General features: G+C 40.5%; 2 protein-coding genes across 3 annotated transcripts in view; one reads left to right on the top strand and one right to left on the bottom strand.

Annotated features, from left to right (window-relative positions):
- Positions 1–2093, top strand: part of LOC111671956 (uncharacterized) — an 85385-nt gene extending 83292 nt beyond the window's left edge. The window contains exon 18 of the mRNA XM_023429208.2: positions 646–2093. Within this exon, the coding sequence (XP_023284976.2) occupies positions 646–856 (211 nt within the window). The 3' untranslated portion in view covers positions 857–2093. The remainder of the gene's footprint in view (positions 1–645) is intronic.
- Positions 2094–5119: 3026 nt separating this feature from the next.
- The window catches only part of tbl1xr1a (TBL1X/Y related 1a), a 39306-nt gene continuing 25666 nt past the window's right edge, over positions 5120–18759 (bottom strand). For both annotated transcript variants that reach the window (XM_087180102.1, XM_023429209.2), the window contains 14 exons: positions 15987–16088; positions 15206–15351; positions 14896–15121; positions 14476–14608; positions 13747–13888; positions 13081–13144; positions 12547–12644; positions 12352–12412; positions 12124–12245; positions 11726–11800; positions 11210–11337; positions 10182–10347; positions 8272–8373; positions 5120–8152 (listed from right to left, as the gene is read on the bottom strand). In XM_087180102.1, coding sequence (XP_087036228.1) covers positions 8126–8152; positions 8272–8373; positions 10182–10347; positions 11210–11337; positions 11726–11800; positions 12124–12245; positions 12352–12412; positions 12547–12644; positions 13081–13144; positions 13747–13888; positions 14476–14608; positions 14896–15121; positions 15206–15351; positions 15987–16044 — 1548 coding nt within the window. In that variant the 5' untranslated portion in view covers positions 16045–16088 and the 3' untranslated portion in view covers positions 5120–8125. The remainder of the gene's footprint in view (positions 8153–8271; positions 8374–10181; positions 10348–11209; positions 11338–11725; positions 11801–12123; positions 12246–12351; positions 12413–12546; positions 12645–13080; positions 13145–13746; positions 13889–14475; positions 14609–14895; positions 15122–15205; positions 15352–15986; positions 16089–18759) is intronic.

The raw sequence follows: 18759 nt of genomic DNA, 5'->3' as shown, positions 1-18759 counted from the left end.
TGGGCATCTGACATAAATCTGTCTCTTTGCTCTGCTATTTTTAGGAAACATATTAGGACATAATGATAAAGCATCAGCATAATAAAAAACATCACAAATGAACATTATGCAAATAGATCTGTCAACAATGAAATATGTAAAAACAATAATTAAGGACAAAACAATATAAATAAAACACAAATCAGACATTGCCAAAGGCTAAGACAAAGAAATGTGAGTTAAGAAGAGATTTAAAGGAAGTTAAAGAGTTACAGTGTCTGATTTCAGTAGGGAGAGAGTTCCAGAGTGCCGGGACTCTAATAACGCCCGGTCCCCTTTAGTCACAAGCCTTGACCTTGTGGTGACCAGCACCTAAGAATAAGAAATAAGACATTAGTAAATAGCTGCTTGTAAGTTGTGATTTGACTAACATAAAGTTTTCCTCCATGGCACCTTTCCATGAAATGAAAATAAACTACATGTCTAGGAGATCAGTCTATTTGGTGCGGTCTGATTTCAAAACATTGGGATCTTCATTACAGTTGAAAGTTCTGTCAGTTTGATTGTTTGGTTGCACAGATGAATAATTTAACATAATTTATTATGTATGCGCATTATAAAAGGAATGAAATGCCTCCTTTTCTCTCTCTCTCTCTTCCCTTCCAGACACCTTGCAGTCCCTCTGCCAGTGGGCGACTGTGTCTTCAGCCTAACCTGGCTGCTTCCCACCTACTTCCTCTTTGCAGTAACCTATGATGTCCTGCAGACCCTGGCCGATGTGGCTCATTACCTGCCTTTCTACAGCCACAGTCATGAACCACACGACCAGAATGTGACCGGGAGCTCAGCAGTAGCCAACTTGTCTGTGCTGCTCTGATCCTCAAGCAGCCACATGAGAAAGATGGACCAGAATGAGTGGTAATTGCCAAAAATCTGAAACTTAGCAAAGTGCTTTTTATCTTGTATTCATACTTAACAAACTCTTGATACAATCTGAAAACTTTAAAGGTAAGCATTGTGTTTTTGCACTTTCCCATGATGACTCAATCTAACAGTGTGCCAAATGGTGCAAAACCTGTAGGGGTCACTCTTTTCCTTGTCTAACCCCAGTGGCCATCTCTGTTTATGTACTATACAAGTGCTTTTCTTTTCTTATTGTTTTGTTAGTTGTTTATTTATTTTTTATTATTTTGTTTTGCTTTATTTGTTTTTTTGAACTGAAAACATTTTTGTGTGACAGGACAGGATTTTCCCATCAGACACCTGGAGCCAGATGTATAAAGGAGGTGTACGCACGAAAAACATTCATACACCATTTCCCATGCATTAGCTTGTGATGGTGAAACTAAATGTGTGCACCTCACAGATACTTCAAACCAGGTGTACACATGGATTTCTAGGTATTATAAGGCAGAGATGAAAAACATGACGAGAAGCAAAATCATATAATAAAACATTTAGATTGTTTTCCACTTTCACTTATTCTGTATGATGTTTGTTTTTTTGGGGTTTTTTTTGCAGTCTACACAACAGTTTGTAAAATAATAATGCAGCTTATAATATCAGTTATAGTAATATACTCACCAAGGTAATTGCTAAGATAACAACATAGCTAAAGCCAAATGATTGTAAATGGCTGTAACGTGCACGTGGTGAGATTATCATGCCAGAAACTATTTTATCTTCGGTGCTACAGAGACTGAAAATGCACTCAGCTGAACTGCAGTGGAAAGTTTAGAAAGACTCAACTTTATTCAAATATCCTCTGATCCAGTGTGAGTGACAGCCAGGCGAGAGCCAATCACGTTCATTTTAATTCCAACATAACCTGAAGCACAGACTTATTTATCGCTGCACTTCCAGTGGCGATACAGGACTGCAATACTAATTAGGTTGTATCAGTTTCAACAACGTGCAGCACAGAGCTGTCTGCTGTGGTGCAACGCCAGCTTCCATTCACAATAAATAGCAGCCTTTGTGTCTGCATGTTTGAATGGTCTGTAAGACAAATAGAGTAGACACAGGTACTGATAAAACACAACCATGTCTGTCAGATTTATAAAAATAATAAATAGTATTAAATAAATCATAAATAATAAAAAATAAATGCTTTTTGCATACAAAGATCTATGCATCTGGTCCCAGGTGTTGTATAACTGTAATTATAGCTCTATATTTACACATGTATATATATTTCAATTAAATACTAAAGACTATAATATACTGTAAGCTGAACCACTATCAACGCACCATGCAGAGTATAACAGTTATTTAATTGAGAATGTATATTATTAGGTTCACTTAAGCTCTATCATCATGAAATTAGTAGGTTTTACAGCTAATTGTTTGAGGACATTGTCATGTGGGTTCCTTAGACTCAGAGGACTCACTTCATAACCATGATTTGTCACCAAAATCTAAATCATAACACTCTACTGCAGGGGTCCCAACCTTTTCTTCACCCACCATTGGTGGTGGTTCCCATTAGTTTGTTTGCAAGTTCACATGCATGTTCACAAATCCACTAAGTTTTGGTTTAGGCAACTAGCTGTGATCCAGTGTGACCTTTCAAGTGGGGCCAGGGTGAAGGAGATAGAGGAAAGACAGAGGAGTGGGGTGGGTGGAGAGAAGGAGAGAGTGAAGGAGACAAAGAGGGAAGGGGGTGGGAGAGAGGTGGAGAGGTGAAGAGGTGAAGGAGGGAAAAAGAGTGAGCAGCCTCCTCTTCCTCACTGTCGCTGTCATACTATCACAGACTGGGAGTTGAGCAAGATCACTTTCATTCAGAGGTGGATTTTTTTCAGGCTGCTGCTTCTGGACATGCGGTTACGCTCAAACTCTCCTGTCCTTACAGGCCTCCCACTTGTGCTCCTCCAGCCTGTTGCTCTCCATCTGATCCTGGTTCTTATCTAGTCTAAACTTCAGTATCTTCTGCAGCCACTGCTTAAAGGATTTTGGTGATGCTGCTTTTTCAGAAAATGATGTGGAGGCAGTTGGGTGAAGTTCCTCTTGGAGAGTCTCACAGCCTGGCCTCTAAAGTGAAGAGCCAGGAGGTCAGGCACTTTAAACTGGCTCTGTTGTCCACTGCTTGCACACAGCAAAACTCAAACCATGCGCCTCCTCGCACATGATCGACTGCTCCTTTTCCTGAACACTCAGAGTGAATCTGAGACTTGGGATGGGCTCTTCCTCCTCTACCATCATCACCTTTCTCCACCGAAGCCTCTCTTTCTTCTGTTGTGAGAACCTCTCTAAAGTCTACAAAGCATCTGGTGGGAGCTGCTGATCTCTGCTCTGTTGGATTTAACAGGGCATTTCAACAACCTTTAGTCCCATTGTCTATTTTTTGTTTCATCTGCAGTAGGTTCAAATCCATTACATTAAGGTCCACCAGTGGTACTCCGCTATTAGGTTTTAATTAGGAGAAACAAGAATCCAAATAGCTGCAACTTCCTGTCAAGAAGTGAAAAAAATATTCCCTTTCTCCCACTTTGAAAACAGTGAAGCATGCCGTTTTAATTTCACCACAGAAAGCACCAGCATGAGGACGTTTTCATGAGGGAGGTTTAAGCTCTTTGAAGTCAACATTTTATTTGTTAATTAAAAGCCACTGAAGTAAATTATGTTTTGTGTTTTAACATGAATAAAACAAGGTTTCATGAGTCCTCCTACTCCATGGTGTTATTTTAACACAGCATTTCTACACACACAAATAAAAACTCAAAACTCTTATCAAAATATATTTTATTCTGGACTTTTGTTTCACGGATCTGACTTAAATGATAACAGATCGATGTGATGCGAGTTGCAAAAAGAAAAAAAAGAAAAAAAAACAAAAACAAACAAAGGCTAAGACCCATCGGAGAGAGATGCTGCTGGGCTGACATGATGCTCTGTTATGGCGACACAGAGGCACAAAGGCTGACTTTGGCCATGTTTACCCAGACACAGTGTTGCACAGACCTAAGGATGGCATGGAGCCTGTGAGATCTCTGCATGAATGTTTGGGATTTGGTAACCATTGGCTCAAGTGCTTCAAATACAGGGAAGAAAAAACAGTTAAATATCACACAGGACTCTTAGTAAGAACACATAAACTCTCCGTAACGCCATTAGTAGGAATCTCCAATTTATTACAGTGGATACAGGAGAAGATGTTGAGTCGTAGTTGTACAAACGTTTGTGAGGAGCAGAGGTGCTCTGGAGGCAGATTTTGGTTTAATCAAACCTCAGTGATGCCAAACTAAAGCTAAAACTTTCACAACATGTTCAAACTTGAAATGTTGGGTTAAAATCCAATTACAAATATATGATAACGACTTGATCGATCGATCAGCTGGCTTCAGTCAAATATTACCATAGAAAACATGGTTCTTTAGCTCCAGCCACTGAGGTTAAGCTCAAGTATGAAACTGTATTTGTCTCTGTTGAGGGAGTGTGTGATGGGAAATTTTTAGCCCATTTCACATGTACATACATTTTATTTTATAGAAAGTGCTTCCCTACTTCCTTTGTGACCAGTGATTGTATTGGAGATAAAAACAGCCAATCAGAAATCACCCACTTCATATATCTAATTGGCTGAAATGGAAGCACACTGTACGACTACCAGGTTTTTCAAGAGTGAACGGAAAACTTCAGAGCGCACAAAGCATACAGACACTGTGGAGCAAGTGTACAAAGGTTTGGAGAAAAAAAAAAAACCCAAAAAACAAAACAAAACGTGAAAGTATATTAATGTGCACTTATGTGAACTATAACAGCCACACAAACACATTTACTGAGCAGAGAATACATTTGTTTTCAAATGAAATTACTCTTTGCGAGATCGAGGTTTCTCTATAAAATGTAATTGACTGAAGAAAATCTGTTTATGGGCTCAAAATGTCCGACTACACACTCAGAATTTGGACACAAATATGACTCCATACTGAACCAACGTGATTATATTTGCTTCCAGAGCAACTTTCTACTCAGAACATCTGTACAACTCCCGACTTTACCTACGAGAAAAGAGGGGACAGAAAAATTCCCCAGAGTCTTGGCTTGATTGGAAAATTACAATTTTATTAAATTTGTCTTCTGTATAAGCCAAGAGGAGTTTCCTGGGACAAGGCTTCCCAAAAAGATTCAAGCAAAAAGAAAAAGTCCAACATTTCTTTATTAAAACATAGACAAATTTAGTGGTAATTTGCTCCTGGGAAAAACTTCCCAGGCAAGGTGCCTTCAGAATGACAGCTCAGCTCAGTAAGCCTTACATTACAGGGTCAACCTTTACTATTTGCAATAGCATCAAAGTAAAAAAAAAACAAAAAAAACAAAATCTTTAAAATTTATAGAACATGTAAATTAACACTGCCAATAAGTCATTAATTCACTTCTTTTTCAAATCTACAAAGAAATTACAAAAATGTAACTTTAAATTTGTCTTTAAAAGAGTATAAAATGTTTTGTCAGTAGGGAACCTCAATAAAACATGGGCAGAATTTTGGTGAAGAACCAATAATGATGGTGAGAGGGTAGATGAATTAAAATACATTAAAAGTACAGCTTGTCGCTTTCTGGTTTAAATTCACCATGACTGTCATGTTGTGGGAAACAGACTCTACATTTGATCTTTAGACAGAGATTTTACATCTGGTTTGTTTATGTCCTTTAACGCTCCAACTGGGTTATGAACAGCATAGCTGCAGTGTCGTTATTCCCCCACATTATTCACCACACCTGGTAATAAAAGCAGATAAAATTAAAATGTTCAGATATTGCTTTCTTGTTTGATCAGCTTATGGGCTTGTTTCTGAATAGCAACCTCGTTCCAGGGATCAATCAGTAAGATTCAACAGGAAAAGAAAATACTATCCCTTATGTCTGCATGTACACAGGCATGAGAAGGTGATTTTAAGTATTTTTGTGATGTGTGAAGGTGAAAAGAATGTGTCTCTTTCTTTTCCTGTGCAAAAGCAGCCTGATGCCTGTCACACTGAAGCCCTCCACGCCAGGCCAGAAAAATGTGTTGTTAAAAGTGTAAAATAAAAAAATATCAGCAGTTTAAAATTTCAGTTACACAAGTCTTGGAGGCAGAGCTGCTCTGGAGTATTAATTAAGTCACTGTTTAAATTAAACGTCCAACAGAGTGGAGCCAATGAACACGAGTTTCCCACAGTGGAAGATGCAAACTGGCTGATTTGAATTTTCAAGACAAAACTTTGGTCAAAATACAATTTAAAAGATATTATTGGTGATGAAATTTTCCCATTCATTCATGACACAGCAATTAGGAGACAGAACAACAAACAGACAACCTCGTTACTTCAGGCAGGTATGGCGACTTTGAAGACGGAAGCCTAGCTAAACCAGCAAGCTTAGACAGCTACACTGAGGCTGTGTCCAAAACCACTTTCTGTTTACTTTACACTGCACTTCATTTACTAACTGCCATTTCATCTGAGCGTATTCTAACATGTATGTATTTATATATTGCCTTAAAAATTCCCACAATGAAACGAAGACAGTACAGCGTCCATGTCAAGCAAGCTACTTTGCTAACAATCCCATAGTGTGCCGCATTTGATAGCTGCAAAAATTTCAGTTGTGCCTCCAAAATCTCAATTCTCTGCTCGCTATAGAATAAAATACTGAGTTGACAGGAAATTACATGTGTAGGAAATAATGAACAGGGGAGTGATTTTGAACACAGCTTTTATGTCCTAGTAGAGCTCTAGCGTCTGTAACGTTAGCTATGTCCTCTTGTACTTGGTGGATTTTCTCTTTGGCTCTGCCCTCTGCGGTTTAACTTGCTGAGATTATTTCTGCCCCCTGGAGAATCTACCTCTGAGAATCTTTAATCTGTGGAAGCTAAAAGTAGCAAAACACTTTAAATGGGATGATCAGCTGACATATTTCACCACACCACCTTAGGGCATGTGGGTTTGATTTGAAGCCTTTTGAAGGTGTCCATGGATCAAATTAGAAATGTTTCCAGTCTGATGAAATCAGCATAAAGGAGGGCATTATTCAGAGTTATTAGGATGATTATGATGTAAATCTCTATGGTTTTTAGTAAAAGGTACAAAAGAACTGACAATCTGATTTGAGATGAGACCTGACGTACTGCTGCGTTACCCAAAACTCAGAACAGCCTTGAACATTCAGACAAGTGGAGGGAACAGTCAGCCTCTTGCCAATTTCAATTTTATCCAATCAGACGTGTAGCTGCTATGAGAATCCAGAGAGGAGAGCTGTGGATCGAACCATCTAGATCAAATAGTGCACAAAACAGCTGTTTTTAAAGCATCTAGACGTACATCATCAGTGTCATGTGCCCAGGTGGGTGTATGAGGAGAATCCAGAGTTTCTCGTCTGGAAAAAGACGACACAAGAATTACTGCATTTTGACCCACTCACAACTGCAGAAACCACTAGTGTAATACATGGGGGGAAAAAAAGCCTTTAGGTTTGTCACGACGGTTTGAAATCATGACGAGGAAACAGTTTATGAGAACAGTTTGGTGTGCATGTTCGAGTGTATCTGTGTGTATGTAATTCTCCACTTAATAAAACTCTCACCTGACCGGCCCCCGCCCCCTCCCCCAAAGATAGAAAATATAAAAACATTGAAACAAGAGATCTGAAATTTAAAAAAACTAAGTGCCATCCTGTTTTATGGTGGAGAAGTTGATATGTCTGCACAATGAGATCCAGCTAGTAACAAAGATCAACACTTTTTTCATTGTTTTTCATTTTGATGACGATGAGCATGGTTTAAAGATCAAAAAAGCAAAATAGCTTCCAAATTTGGTACATATACGATCTGTAACTTTTTTTTTTTCAGTTTTTTCTTTTTTTCACTGCGTCCCTTCTGCATCTCTGTAAGAGTCTGCACAGATAGAGAGGGGCGCTTCCATCTGCCCGCTTATCCATCCGTCTGTCTGTCTGTCTGTCTGTCTGTCCATTCGTCCGTCCATCTGTTCATCCCTGCGTCTGGACCTGCTGTGTCGGGTGCTTGCTTCCTGTTCCTGTTTCCTGCTTCCTGTTTGTCGGTGGGCGGGGCCATAGTCGTAAGCATGAGCAGTACGCAGGGCAGGCAGGGACAGTCATTTGGCTATGTACACATTCATGGTCGGTCCATGGCTTCCAACAAACAGCAGTACTATTTCCGGAGGTCTAGTACACACACCTGAGAAGGGAGAGCAAAGAGATCGGTCTGAAGAACTGAAAGAAAACTATGACAAGAAAAGCTAGAGACAAGAAGACACGCCGATAAACTTCCATCCAAACAGTCCTGTGTAGACTTACAGATCCGTCTGATGCGCTGGCTCCCACTTTGTCCCCTGCTGCATTCCAGCAAACCTCAAAGATTCCCCCTGTCCCTCTGTAACTGTGGACTAAAGCGCCCGTCTGCAGACACAAGCGACAGAAGAATTATTTTTAAAACAGTTTTCAAGAAAACCTACTTGTTTGTGGAAATTCCTGTTATCAAAAAGGAATTAAAGGTGGAGTGAGCGATTCCAATCCAATACACTTTTTGTCAGATTCAGTGAAGATCTCCTCATGGTCCCAGAGCTGTCCGTTCTGTGTGTGTGGTGAAAAAAAATCTGATGTTCCTACATAGCCCTGGCTCTGTAAATGGGAAATAAACAAAGTGGCTTGGACCAAGTAACATAACAGTACTCAAGCCAATCAGGAACGAGGGTGCTTGTGCTTGTGTACAGGACAAGGGAAAGAAGAAGAGGAGAGATGGGGGAAAGGGGGCAGTTGGAGAAAGAGACGGTATTTGCACATTTTAATGGATGGTGTCAATTTAAGGATTACCAGGGGAAGTAGAAGGAGCGGCCTACCAGACTGTGGAGAGTTTCAAATGAGATTGGTTGCCACTGCAGACGAGGGACTGAAGGAAACATTAAGGCAAGTGAATGTAAGGAACATCTACCGGCGGCAGTGTACGCCACATCATAATTGCATTGCCAAGATGGAGAGATGGCTGAGGGACAGCCATAAAAGAGAAAATCTTAAGAACAAAAACTGAAAAATAAGGGCTATGATCAGGCAAGGGCAAAGAGCCGCATTGACATTGGTGAGGTTTCCCAACAGTGGAGAACAAAGAGTCAGGCTGGGAAAGAAATTCAGGCCTCGACTTATCCACTGGGACTGGCCAGCAACCTGAATGACACGCACACAGAGAGGGCTGGTAAAGAGACTGACTGGGCCAGTAAAAACTTTATGGATGTTTTGACGGTCCACCAGCCCACTATGATTTGTCCCAGAAGCCCTGATGCTGGAGAAACCTCAGAGAGCTGAGAGGCATGAAGACAGATGTAGAGGTTTCTGTTTCCATTTGACAGGTAGGTAACATTAATTTTGCTATGTTTCACAGAGCCAATAGGTCAGCATTGTTTTGTCCTGTTTGCTAATGTTTTTAATACCTAACCCCAACTGGTCGGCACCAGTGTCGTATTTGTGTCTGGTGATGTTAAATCACTTGCCCACACATGTTTAGCTTACTTTCTAATTTGCAAAGATACAGTACGTTGTTGGTGTGGCGTTAGCTATAGTAGCACCAGAGTTGAGAGTGTTGTGCTGGGACTGGGACACAACACTGGGAAACCAAGTTGTTATCTCTGCACGTTGGCTTTGCAGCAGCAATGGAAGCAAGTTTGCTGTCTCGTTGTTTTCTCTGTATCATGATATTTGTCTGTACAACATGTGACAGGGTTTATAGCCGCGAAGACCTAAAAACACAAGTTTGCGAGCACGGTAGATTTATTTGGTTGGATGCATAATTCGAAATGCTATGCCATGTAACATTACCTTTGTTATTAGCTTAGCTACAAACCTACTACCCTCTCTACTGTCACTTTAGTTTGGTAAAAACAATCTGAACTAACTCTCTTTAGTTTTAATTCCACTGTGTTGATGGTTCTGTTTGTGTGCATGTCATTTTTTTGATGGCGATTTTCATTATTACATTTGGTAGAGTATCCACTTCCATGCTGCAAATGACACTCTGCATTCCACCATTCTATCATTGCTTTGTCGATACGCATCCATGAGTGGATGCGTATTCTGGACTGCGTATTCTGGACTGTAGCACTGAGGGGAGGGGTGTATTTGTTTTGCTGTTGAGTTCAAATATCAACAGAACTCCACCTTTAAAAGGCTATTCAGAGTTTTGAGTTGTACAAGTTACATACACATTCTCCACCTACCTGTGTATTCCAGATGTGCACACATTTGTCAAAGGAGCCACTGGCCAGATGCCGACCATCAGGGCTGAAAGCCACACTGTAGACTGGCTCCTGGTGTTTAGTCAGCGTATGGATACAGATGCCTCTCTCAACGTCCCAAAGACGAACTGTGGAGTCAAACGATGCACTGTGGAAGTAAGAGACAGGGATAAACAGGGTCATGAAGGTGCTGCTGTTGGATCAGGACATACGCACAGTAAGAATGAGAGAGATATCTCAACAATGAAAATTTACTGTGCAGAAATGTGGACAGATGCAGGTTGCAAGTTTCATTCGTGTTAGACATCAGATTGTATGACATTATTAAAACTTTTCGAGTAGTCAAGTCAAAAACAACAGTACGCAATCATAAAATTATTGCAGCCATTGCAATGTCATGCAGTCGCAATTACACCACTCTGCAGAGGGCTTTTAATTGGAAATGACAGATAAAGTGGAGAAGCTGCTGAAAAAAAATCCAGGGAGAAACACACAAATTTAATATACCGTCACATATAACTACTAATATTAAGTAAAATCTATAAGACAGGTTGGTAGTTCGATAGCAATCCCACCATTTAGATTGCAGTTGCACTGTGTACTGAAAATTTTTTGAGCTATAATCATTGAATGCTAAAAATCCAAGTAATGTTCTCTGAATTGCAATTTGGAGGCTTTCATGAATTTCAACAGCGAGCAAGGAAAACAAATAAAGTGAGCATTTCATTTAATAATGTTAGCATTTTCATTCCCAAAGCCCAGAGTATTTTCCTTGTAGGACACCAGAATGTTAAAACTCACAACATGTGCAAACTGCAAAACTTTTCCTTTCAATTTTAGGGGTAATGCTCAAGTGTATTGGCTAGAACTATAACCAGTAGGCTATTTAAGTAAAGCAAATGCTACCTTGTACAGCAGGTTAAAAAGGCTAGAGTGTACTTATTTCCTTCTTAGGTTTCTAACTAACATAACATTACTGATGATGTTTTTGTTTGTAATAGACACACAACCTGGCTAGCATGAGGTTAGCACTGGGATTGTTGGTTCCAGGGCCGGTGGGACTCCACTTAATGGTGTAGATTTCTTTACTGTGGGCCTGCAGGTCATGGACACACGAGTCCTGCTTCATACTCCAGATCTGAAAAACACACAAACCCCAAAGCAAAGATCAACAACTTTATCCATTACTTTAATGAATTTTCAAGTTGCAGGTGCACATACAGCAATTACACAGGTTCAATTATTTCAATTTGACTACCGTCCGTCACCATTAAATTTTAAGCCCCTTTGCTGAGACAAATCAGGCAACACAGAAGTAAACAAAAGAAAAACATCTGGCTTTTTTCAGTCGAGCAGTAAAATTGGGATTGGGATTTAAGGGTCAGTGAGATGGATTTTCCTTGCCCCCAGCCACCATGAATACATCATTACTTTCTTTATGACCCAGCACTTTCAGGTCAAGGGTAACAGTGAGAAAAATGGCACAAGATGTCCTATATTTCACCAGGTTATTTATCTCAGCTCACCTTCAACGTCATGTCATCTGAGCAGGAGGCTAGCAGGTTCCCTGTGGGATCCCACTTGATTGCATTTACTTCATTCTGAAGAAAGAGAAAAGGGAGCGTAGGTGAGTACAGTGAGTCGTGCTTTTATGTCGTCTGGCGTTTCTCCAAGATAGCATTTGAGATGAAGGCAAAAGTAAATGCTAAAAATACAAAATTCATCTTGAGGTCATTATGTTAAACCTAATGTCAATGTGATACTTACAAATATTCTCATCCAAACCAGTTTAGACCAACTATTCATTTGAACAGTGACAGTTAAAAATGTTCATTCTACTTGGGGTGCTTTGGACCTTTCAAAAGTTATGCAACAGTAATGATGAGGGACTGAACATGCAATCGCACACAAACAAACCACTCACTGTGTGTCCCTGGAATGTTTTAATGGGTCTGTCCTGTCCTAGTTTACAGACGTGGATGCACATGTCTGTACTGCAGGAGGCAAACGTATTGTTGCTTTGCCAGTCCACATCTAGTGCTGGAGCTGTGGGAGATGAAAACAGGGATGACGGAATATACTGAGACACTACAACCAGGTTGACAGCTAATACAAAACTGGAAGTGGAACAGTGGTGAAGATGCTTTTATACCTGAATGGAAGGGAAATTGTTGTTTGGCTTCTCCTGTATGGGCATCCCATATGATTGTTGTCTGGGAGGAAATATGTACAAGTACAGTTAGAGCTAACAATGACTGTGCAGTGCAACTTAACCTAATAACTGAAAGATTTCATGAGAAATTATGCAAAAATTTTTTTAATGTGTCAACTTCTGATTCTGGTTTACCTTGTCTACTCCTGCACTGAGGATAAAATTGCCTTTTTTATTCCACTTGAGGGCAAAGATGGGACCTTTGTGTTGGCCAAGTGTACTGGCCAGGTTACCTGTGGAGCAGAAATCAGAAAGGAAATGAAATCTCCAAGAATTCCACATTAAACAACAACAAGAAGCCACTAAGAGTTTAAATAACAAAATGTATCATCGCCTGATGGAAAACACACAGCAACCTACACGAATTGATCCAGCAGTAGTACGCAAACTTGCCGCTAGGTGGCAGCATTGTATAAGGATTAACTGAGCCATGTGGTGTACATACTGTACTACAGGTTCAGTAATTAATTACAGCATCAAGAAACATCACACTATAAACATCATTAGGGTTTCCATGGCAATACTTGTTAATTTTAACACTAACTAACACTTGCTAGTACACAAATATTTATAAGAAAACACTTTTATATTACAGAGAACTGCAAGTTGAAACAATATTTTTCACAGGGGTTTCTTTAGATTTAGTTCCATAAATTGAAGTCATCTCACCATCCTTGGTCCATATTCTGGCAAATCCGTCATAGGAGCCTGTTGCTAAAAGTGTGCCCTCGCTCTGTCAGAGAGAAAGAGAGAGAAGTGTCAAGTGTGTGTGTGTGTGTGTGTGTGTGTGTGTGCGTGCGTGCGTGCCCGCATGCGTGTGTGTGTGTGTGTGTGTGTGTGTGTGTGTGTGTGTGTGTGTGTGTATTCCTGTCAAACAGATGAGTTTTCCTACAAAGCAAGATCGGACATGTTTACAGACCCATGTTGTCTTTTTCAGCCGCAGTATTTGCCTGAAGAGTCCAGGCTGAATGAACATTTGCTGTGATTCAGCTGGTTATTATAAAAGAGGCCTGTGTTTTCCATCAGCATGGGCGCTTTCCAGGAAATTTTTGCCTCTGCCCTTGGCTTGGTTTTGCAGCCCATTGGCTGAACTGAAGGAAAATTCCACTCTGTGATATTCCGCTGTTAGATATCGTCAAAAGTTATGTTCAGTGCTTGTTGGGAGTTCCTCTGTGATGGAAGCGTTGTGTAATTTGCCATCCTGGTGTTTACAGGACTGAACATGCAGTGCATTACTGTATGTACACAACAGTGTCCTGCATGTTTTATTGTTGTATATGCATGTATGTGTGTGTGTGTGTGTGTGTGTGTGTGTGTGTGTGTTAGTGTCCTTACATTCCAGTCTAGCGAGGTGACATCTTTGTTGCTGGGGACGTCCTGTCCTCCCTCTCGTATGCAGTGTCTCAGGACCAGTTGTGTGGAGCTGCTCGTACTGTTCTCGCTCAGGTTCCAGATGCGAGCCGTCGAATCACCAGACCTGAGACAGACAGACACGGACATTTAGGCAACTGTCTGTCCCGGACAACATACAGATATTAGCCTAACTGACTATCACAGACCAAGTATGTTACCACGATGGTTGTTGTTTTATACAGCATTCTGAAGTTGCAGCAGTGAGGTATTATTCCTTATTTGATTTAATTTTTATCTCAATTAATTATCAAGCTGGTTCCAGTTTCTCCTCTGTTTTATTCCACTGTAAGAGTGGGAGTAGTAACAACAACAATAATAATAACAATAATAATAATAATGGGTATTGTGCTTTTGAACAAAACAAGGAAGATTTCACTCTAGGCTTTGGGAAATAGGCCTTTTCCCCGTTTTCTGACATGTTGCAGATTACATCATTAATAGAAAACATAAGCAACAGATAAATCAATAATCTAAATAGTCTTCTGTTGCAACCCTAGTTATCACTGAAGCCGTAGTCTGTAGTTTTTGAGTAAGCAAGGCACAAAAGCACAGAATTCATATTAAAACTATGAGCATTCACTGGTTTTAATTATAAAAAGTGAGAGACCACAGGAGTCACAGGAGCGAGGTATGCAAGGGAAGGTGACTCACCCTGACGCCAGCAGATCGCTGACTGGGTTCCAGGCACAGATGAAGACCTCTGACTCATGGCCCCTCAAGACCATGGCCTTGTTCTGAGGGATCTCAACGTCTCCGTCCACCTCCATCAGGTCTGCGTGGTTGTCTGCGCACAGAGTTTAGTGGGTAACACACAGTTAGGAAAAATGTCAACAAGCCAAGAGCATACAGGCAGTATATTGTCCTTACCCTCTTATAAGAGTAGCTTGACGAAACAGTCAAACAAATTTGAACTGAATGTTCACTTAAGAATTCCACTTTGTAACACTCGTATTCCCAAGGTCAAATATAAATTTTCATGCCGAATGAAAATACTTTTTCATAAAGTGAGAAGTAGCTTTGTCACCACAGGTAACGAACTACCATTGCACATGCTTCTGTCATATTACACACTTGCTAAGGCATGGGCTCCATTCTCCTCCCCGTTGGCAGTATTCTCTCCGTTCTTAGCATTGCCGGCGATGCTGCCTCCAGTGGCTGATGCCGGCGCTGAAGTGGCAGCCTGCTGCTGGGCCATTTTGTCCCGGTAGGCCTGCTGCCTTGTCTGAACGACGTCCGGCATCACCGCGTCAATTAGGGACAGAGACTCAATGGGCCGCCCGTCGAATAACGTCCCATCCTGGAGAATGGGAGGGGTCACCATTTAGAGAGGAAACACACGGAGGAGGAAAGACGTTTTTCTGTAATCTTGTTTGTGTCCCACCTCATTGATGCTGACTTCAGCCTCAACGTACTGCAGGCCCTTCTGGATGATGCTGATGAGGGCAGCAGGGGGAACCAGAGCACCATTGATGTTGGACTGACTGATGTGACTCTCTATACCAAATGTAAATGCTGAGTGGGAGAACCCTGGAGAGAAGACAGGGAGAGAGAGAAGATGAGATGGAGAGTATACACACACACACACACACAACACACACACACACACACACACACAAATAATATATAATAACATATTTCTATATCTAGCTATATATCTATAAAGAAAAGAATAATAAAACTAATTGTTCGTGTACTAAATTACTAATAACACTATTAAGGTAGCATTTATTTTGTCTTTTTAATAAAAAAATATCAATATCATGTTCCCCTTAACATTTATCTTTTACTGTTTTTTTGTTTTGTTTTTTCTACTTTTCATTTATCTTCAGTTTCAGTTATTTGTTAGTAAACTTTTAATCAATTTTGAATCAATTATGAAAAAAATTGGAAAATAATTTATGGTGATGTTTTTGGCAAATTCTTAAGTTCCCCATAGATCAGATTTGTGCTGCAGGAATAATGAGTCTTGTAACTAGACTTTACATAATTTCAAATTATGTGTGACGGCTGCCATATCAAACGAATAAATCATTTGATTAAATAATAACATAAGTGTTGCGCATTCAACATGATGCCGTCAGTTGATATCCACAGTCGCAGTGGCTCAACATTTTAAATAAGAGAAATGCAGACATGATGAATATAAGGACTTGAGAGGATACCTGACTCCTGTAGGTATCTGTAGACCAGGAAGTTGACCTCATCACTGCTAATGCTCATCTTTACTCCTGTTACACCATGAGGTCAGCACGCACACACCTAGCCTGAAAAACAGAGAGATTCATCAATGAAGACCACACACACAATAAATGTGACCACAGTGCAATAAATATCGGGATGTCAGCAGTTTTCATCAACCTTAAATTAAGACTAACTTCTTATAATATCAGGCTGCATTCAGACTCACATTAGCACAGTGAAATCTGAACCTGCCTCAACTTTTGCCACAACACAATGGAATGTCAACCAGCAAGGCGCAAGAGCACATTCCTGGTAGATTACATTGTGATGTGAACACCGCAGTCTACGGTTACCTTGCGATCGTCACAATGAAAGATTAAATGATTACCACTTTGATAAATTTATAGTATTATAAATCGCAATGCGTGTGTTAAGCCTCCAAACTCATGGATTCATCTCTCAAACTGGATTTCCTGGGTCATATTTCATTGGTATATAAAGCAACACATCCCCACCAATCAAAACCCCTTGCATTTTTTTCAAGTGTGGCTGTTTTCAGTTTATTAGTAATCAAGTAATGTAAGCCTTTTTTAACAAAGCCTCCAAAAAGTAGCCTCTGTAGCTACTGCTGCCTCTGTCTGTCACTGTGATCCCTCAAGAATATCCCGCATCACTTCCCCTGACACAACATGTGGTTGACAAACCGGTCAGCTCCGCCTGTCATGACTTGGCTGACTTTCTCCTATATCCAGATACAGATTAGATGTTAATGGCAGGTTGAAACGTGTAATCTTCCAGTTTCAGTGGGAAGCAGATGGACAGTAAAATGTGACATACTAATTAACATCAGGTACATTGTCGTTGAGTTTACAATTTGTCATCTGTATTTCCCGTATGAAACATGCAAATGCTGACTGTGTGATGATGTGTGGTACCACTACTGCTCAGGAAGTGCAGTCAACTGGAGATGTGATGACAAATCTATGAATTGCATTTTTCCTCAGCAGTTCTTAAACCGAGAATACTGGACTTCCTTGGGGCTGAAAAATCAAACCTACACCCTGAGTTGCTTCTGCTCCACCTGACCAGTTATAAATCATTTAATGCACCTTTACGAGTACTAAACCACTACAACTGAAAAATACAAGCAGGAAACAAACCACCAGGACTGTACTATGATGCCTCATCTCTTGTGACGTCTTGCATGTGCATCATCCAAGCACTTAGCAGAGGATCATGATTCAACATAGCTTTTGTCTGTTTCATGAACCAAAAGGATTGGGAACTACAACTTTAAAAACTGTGAGAGCCGGAGAGCTGATTCCAAATAAGGACCAGCTCAGAGCCCGTTTCCCCTGAGAATAATCAGCCATGTAGTGCCTGGAGCTCAGTGTCTGCAGTGTTGTCGCCCCCCCGCCTCCCAGGAGTAGCAAAAGCCTTCTGTGCATTTAATGGCATTTAAGTGGCTGAAATACTGTCTCCTGGGTACTGAGCACTAGGTTACATTTAATTTCCCAGAATGTTAGATTTTCATCATCTGGCACAGGAAAACTTTTAGAATGACTTAGCATGGCAGATTATCAGGTATTCCAGATCAGAATGTGTTAATAAACAACTTGCTTTTCTGACCAATAACATGATCACTAAACTGTTCTGTTAAAGTGATGATATCATCTTATACACTATACTCAGGTAATTACAAGAGAAGATGAGATGAGGTTAAACTTTAATAACAACCTGAGGGGAAACTGGTTACTGCAAAGCAAACAGGATACAACTGTACAATACACATGTCTCTGTGTGAAGTGAGAGAGGGCCACTGTGTCTATTCCTGCGTAGTCTGGTCAAACCACAACAACAACAACAACAACAGCAGCAGCAGCAGCAGCAGCAGCAGCAGACTCCACACTAAAGACAGCGGCAGCAGACTCAGAATCAGTTGCATCACCCTTGCAATAGAATAAACTGCCATGACTGAGCTGTTTGGGGAGCTGTTCATGACTCAGGAGACGGCAACAACCCGTAGCCAAGACAGCAGAAGAAGAAGTGATGTTGTTCTCTGGCATGTTGGCTCAGCGATACTTATCTGTGCCTGGACCCTCTGTCTCTAGTGAGAGAGAGAGTTGTGTTTTCCACAGAGACAGCTGTCAGTGAGTGAGTAGATTGCTCTGAGGGTCAGATATACAGCATATAGACAAAATAATGCAAACCACCTCGGAAGTAACTAAATCACAATTACAAAAGTATCCCAATGCTAACTGGCAGCACTTTATCATATGGACATGAGCTGTTACTAACCGCCCTGGCATTGCAGACATACTGTACTCTAAATTAAGCCTATTATTAAATCAGCTTTCACTTAATTAATTAATGGCATACAGCTGCAACTGCCAAAATGTAACAGCATGGCAAAAACAAAACTGTCCTCGAATATGTTCACTGAGAGTTCATCAAAAGAGACTTGACTGGCTCAGATACTCACATCTTGACATCTCTAGTCACGCCACTACAGGCATAAATACAGAGTGACCAACACCTGCCCACTGCAAGCCAAAGTTACTGAATGCAATTTTGATGCAATTGGTTTAGATGTTGTAATAAACTGCATTCTGTCATGTTTCTTACATTTTTTTTTTAAATAATGTGTCTAAAAGAGGCGTGTGAAATATCAGACACAACTGTTTAAATATGATGCACTCCAGTATAATTTCACAACAAGCTACAGCCATAAAAACGAATTTATGTACGGGAGAT

The sequence above is a fragment of the Seriola lalandi genome, unplaced genomic scaffold, assembly GCF_002814215.2.
Source record: "Seriola lalandi dorsalis isolate HSWRI2012SDOR001 ecotype SW California unplaced genomic scaffold, Sedor1 jcf7180002054890, whole genome shotgun sequence".
Classification (NCBI taxonomy): domain Eukaryota; kingdom Metazoa; phylum Chordata; class Actinopteri; order Carangiformes; family Carangidae; genus Seriola; species Seriola lalandi.
This window is presented reverse-complemented; position numbering and strand designations above follow the sequence as displayed.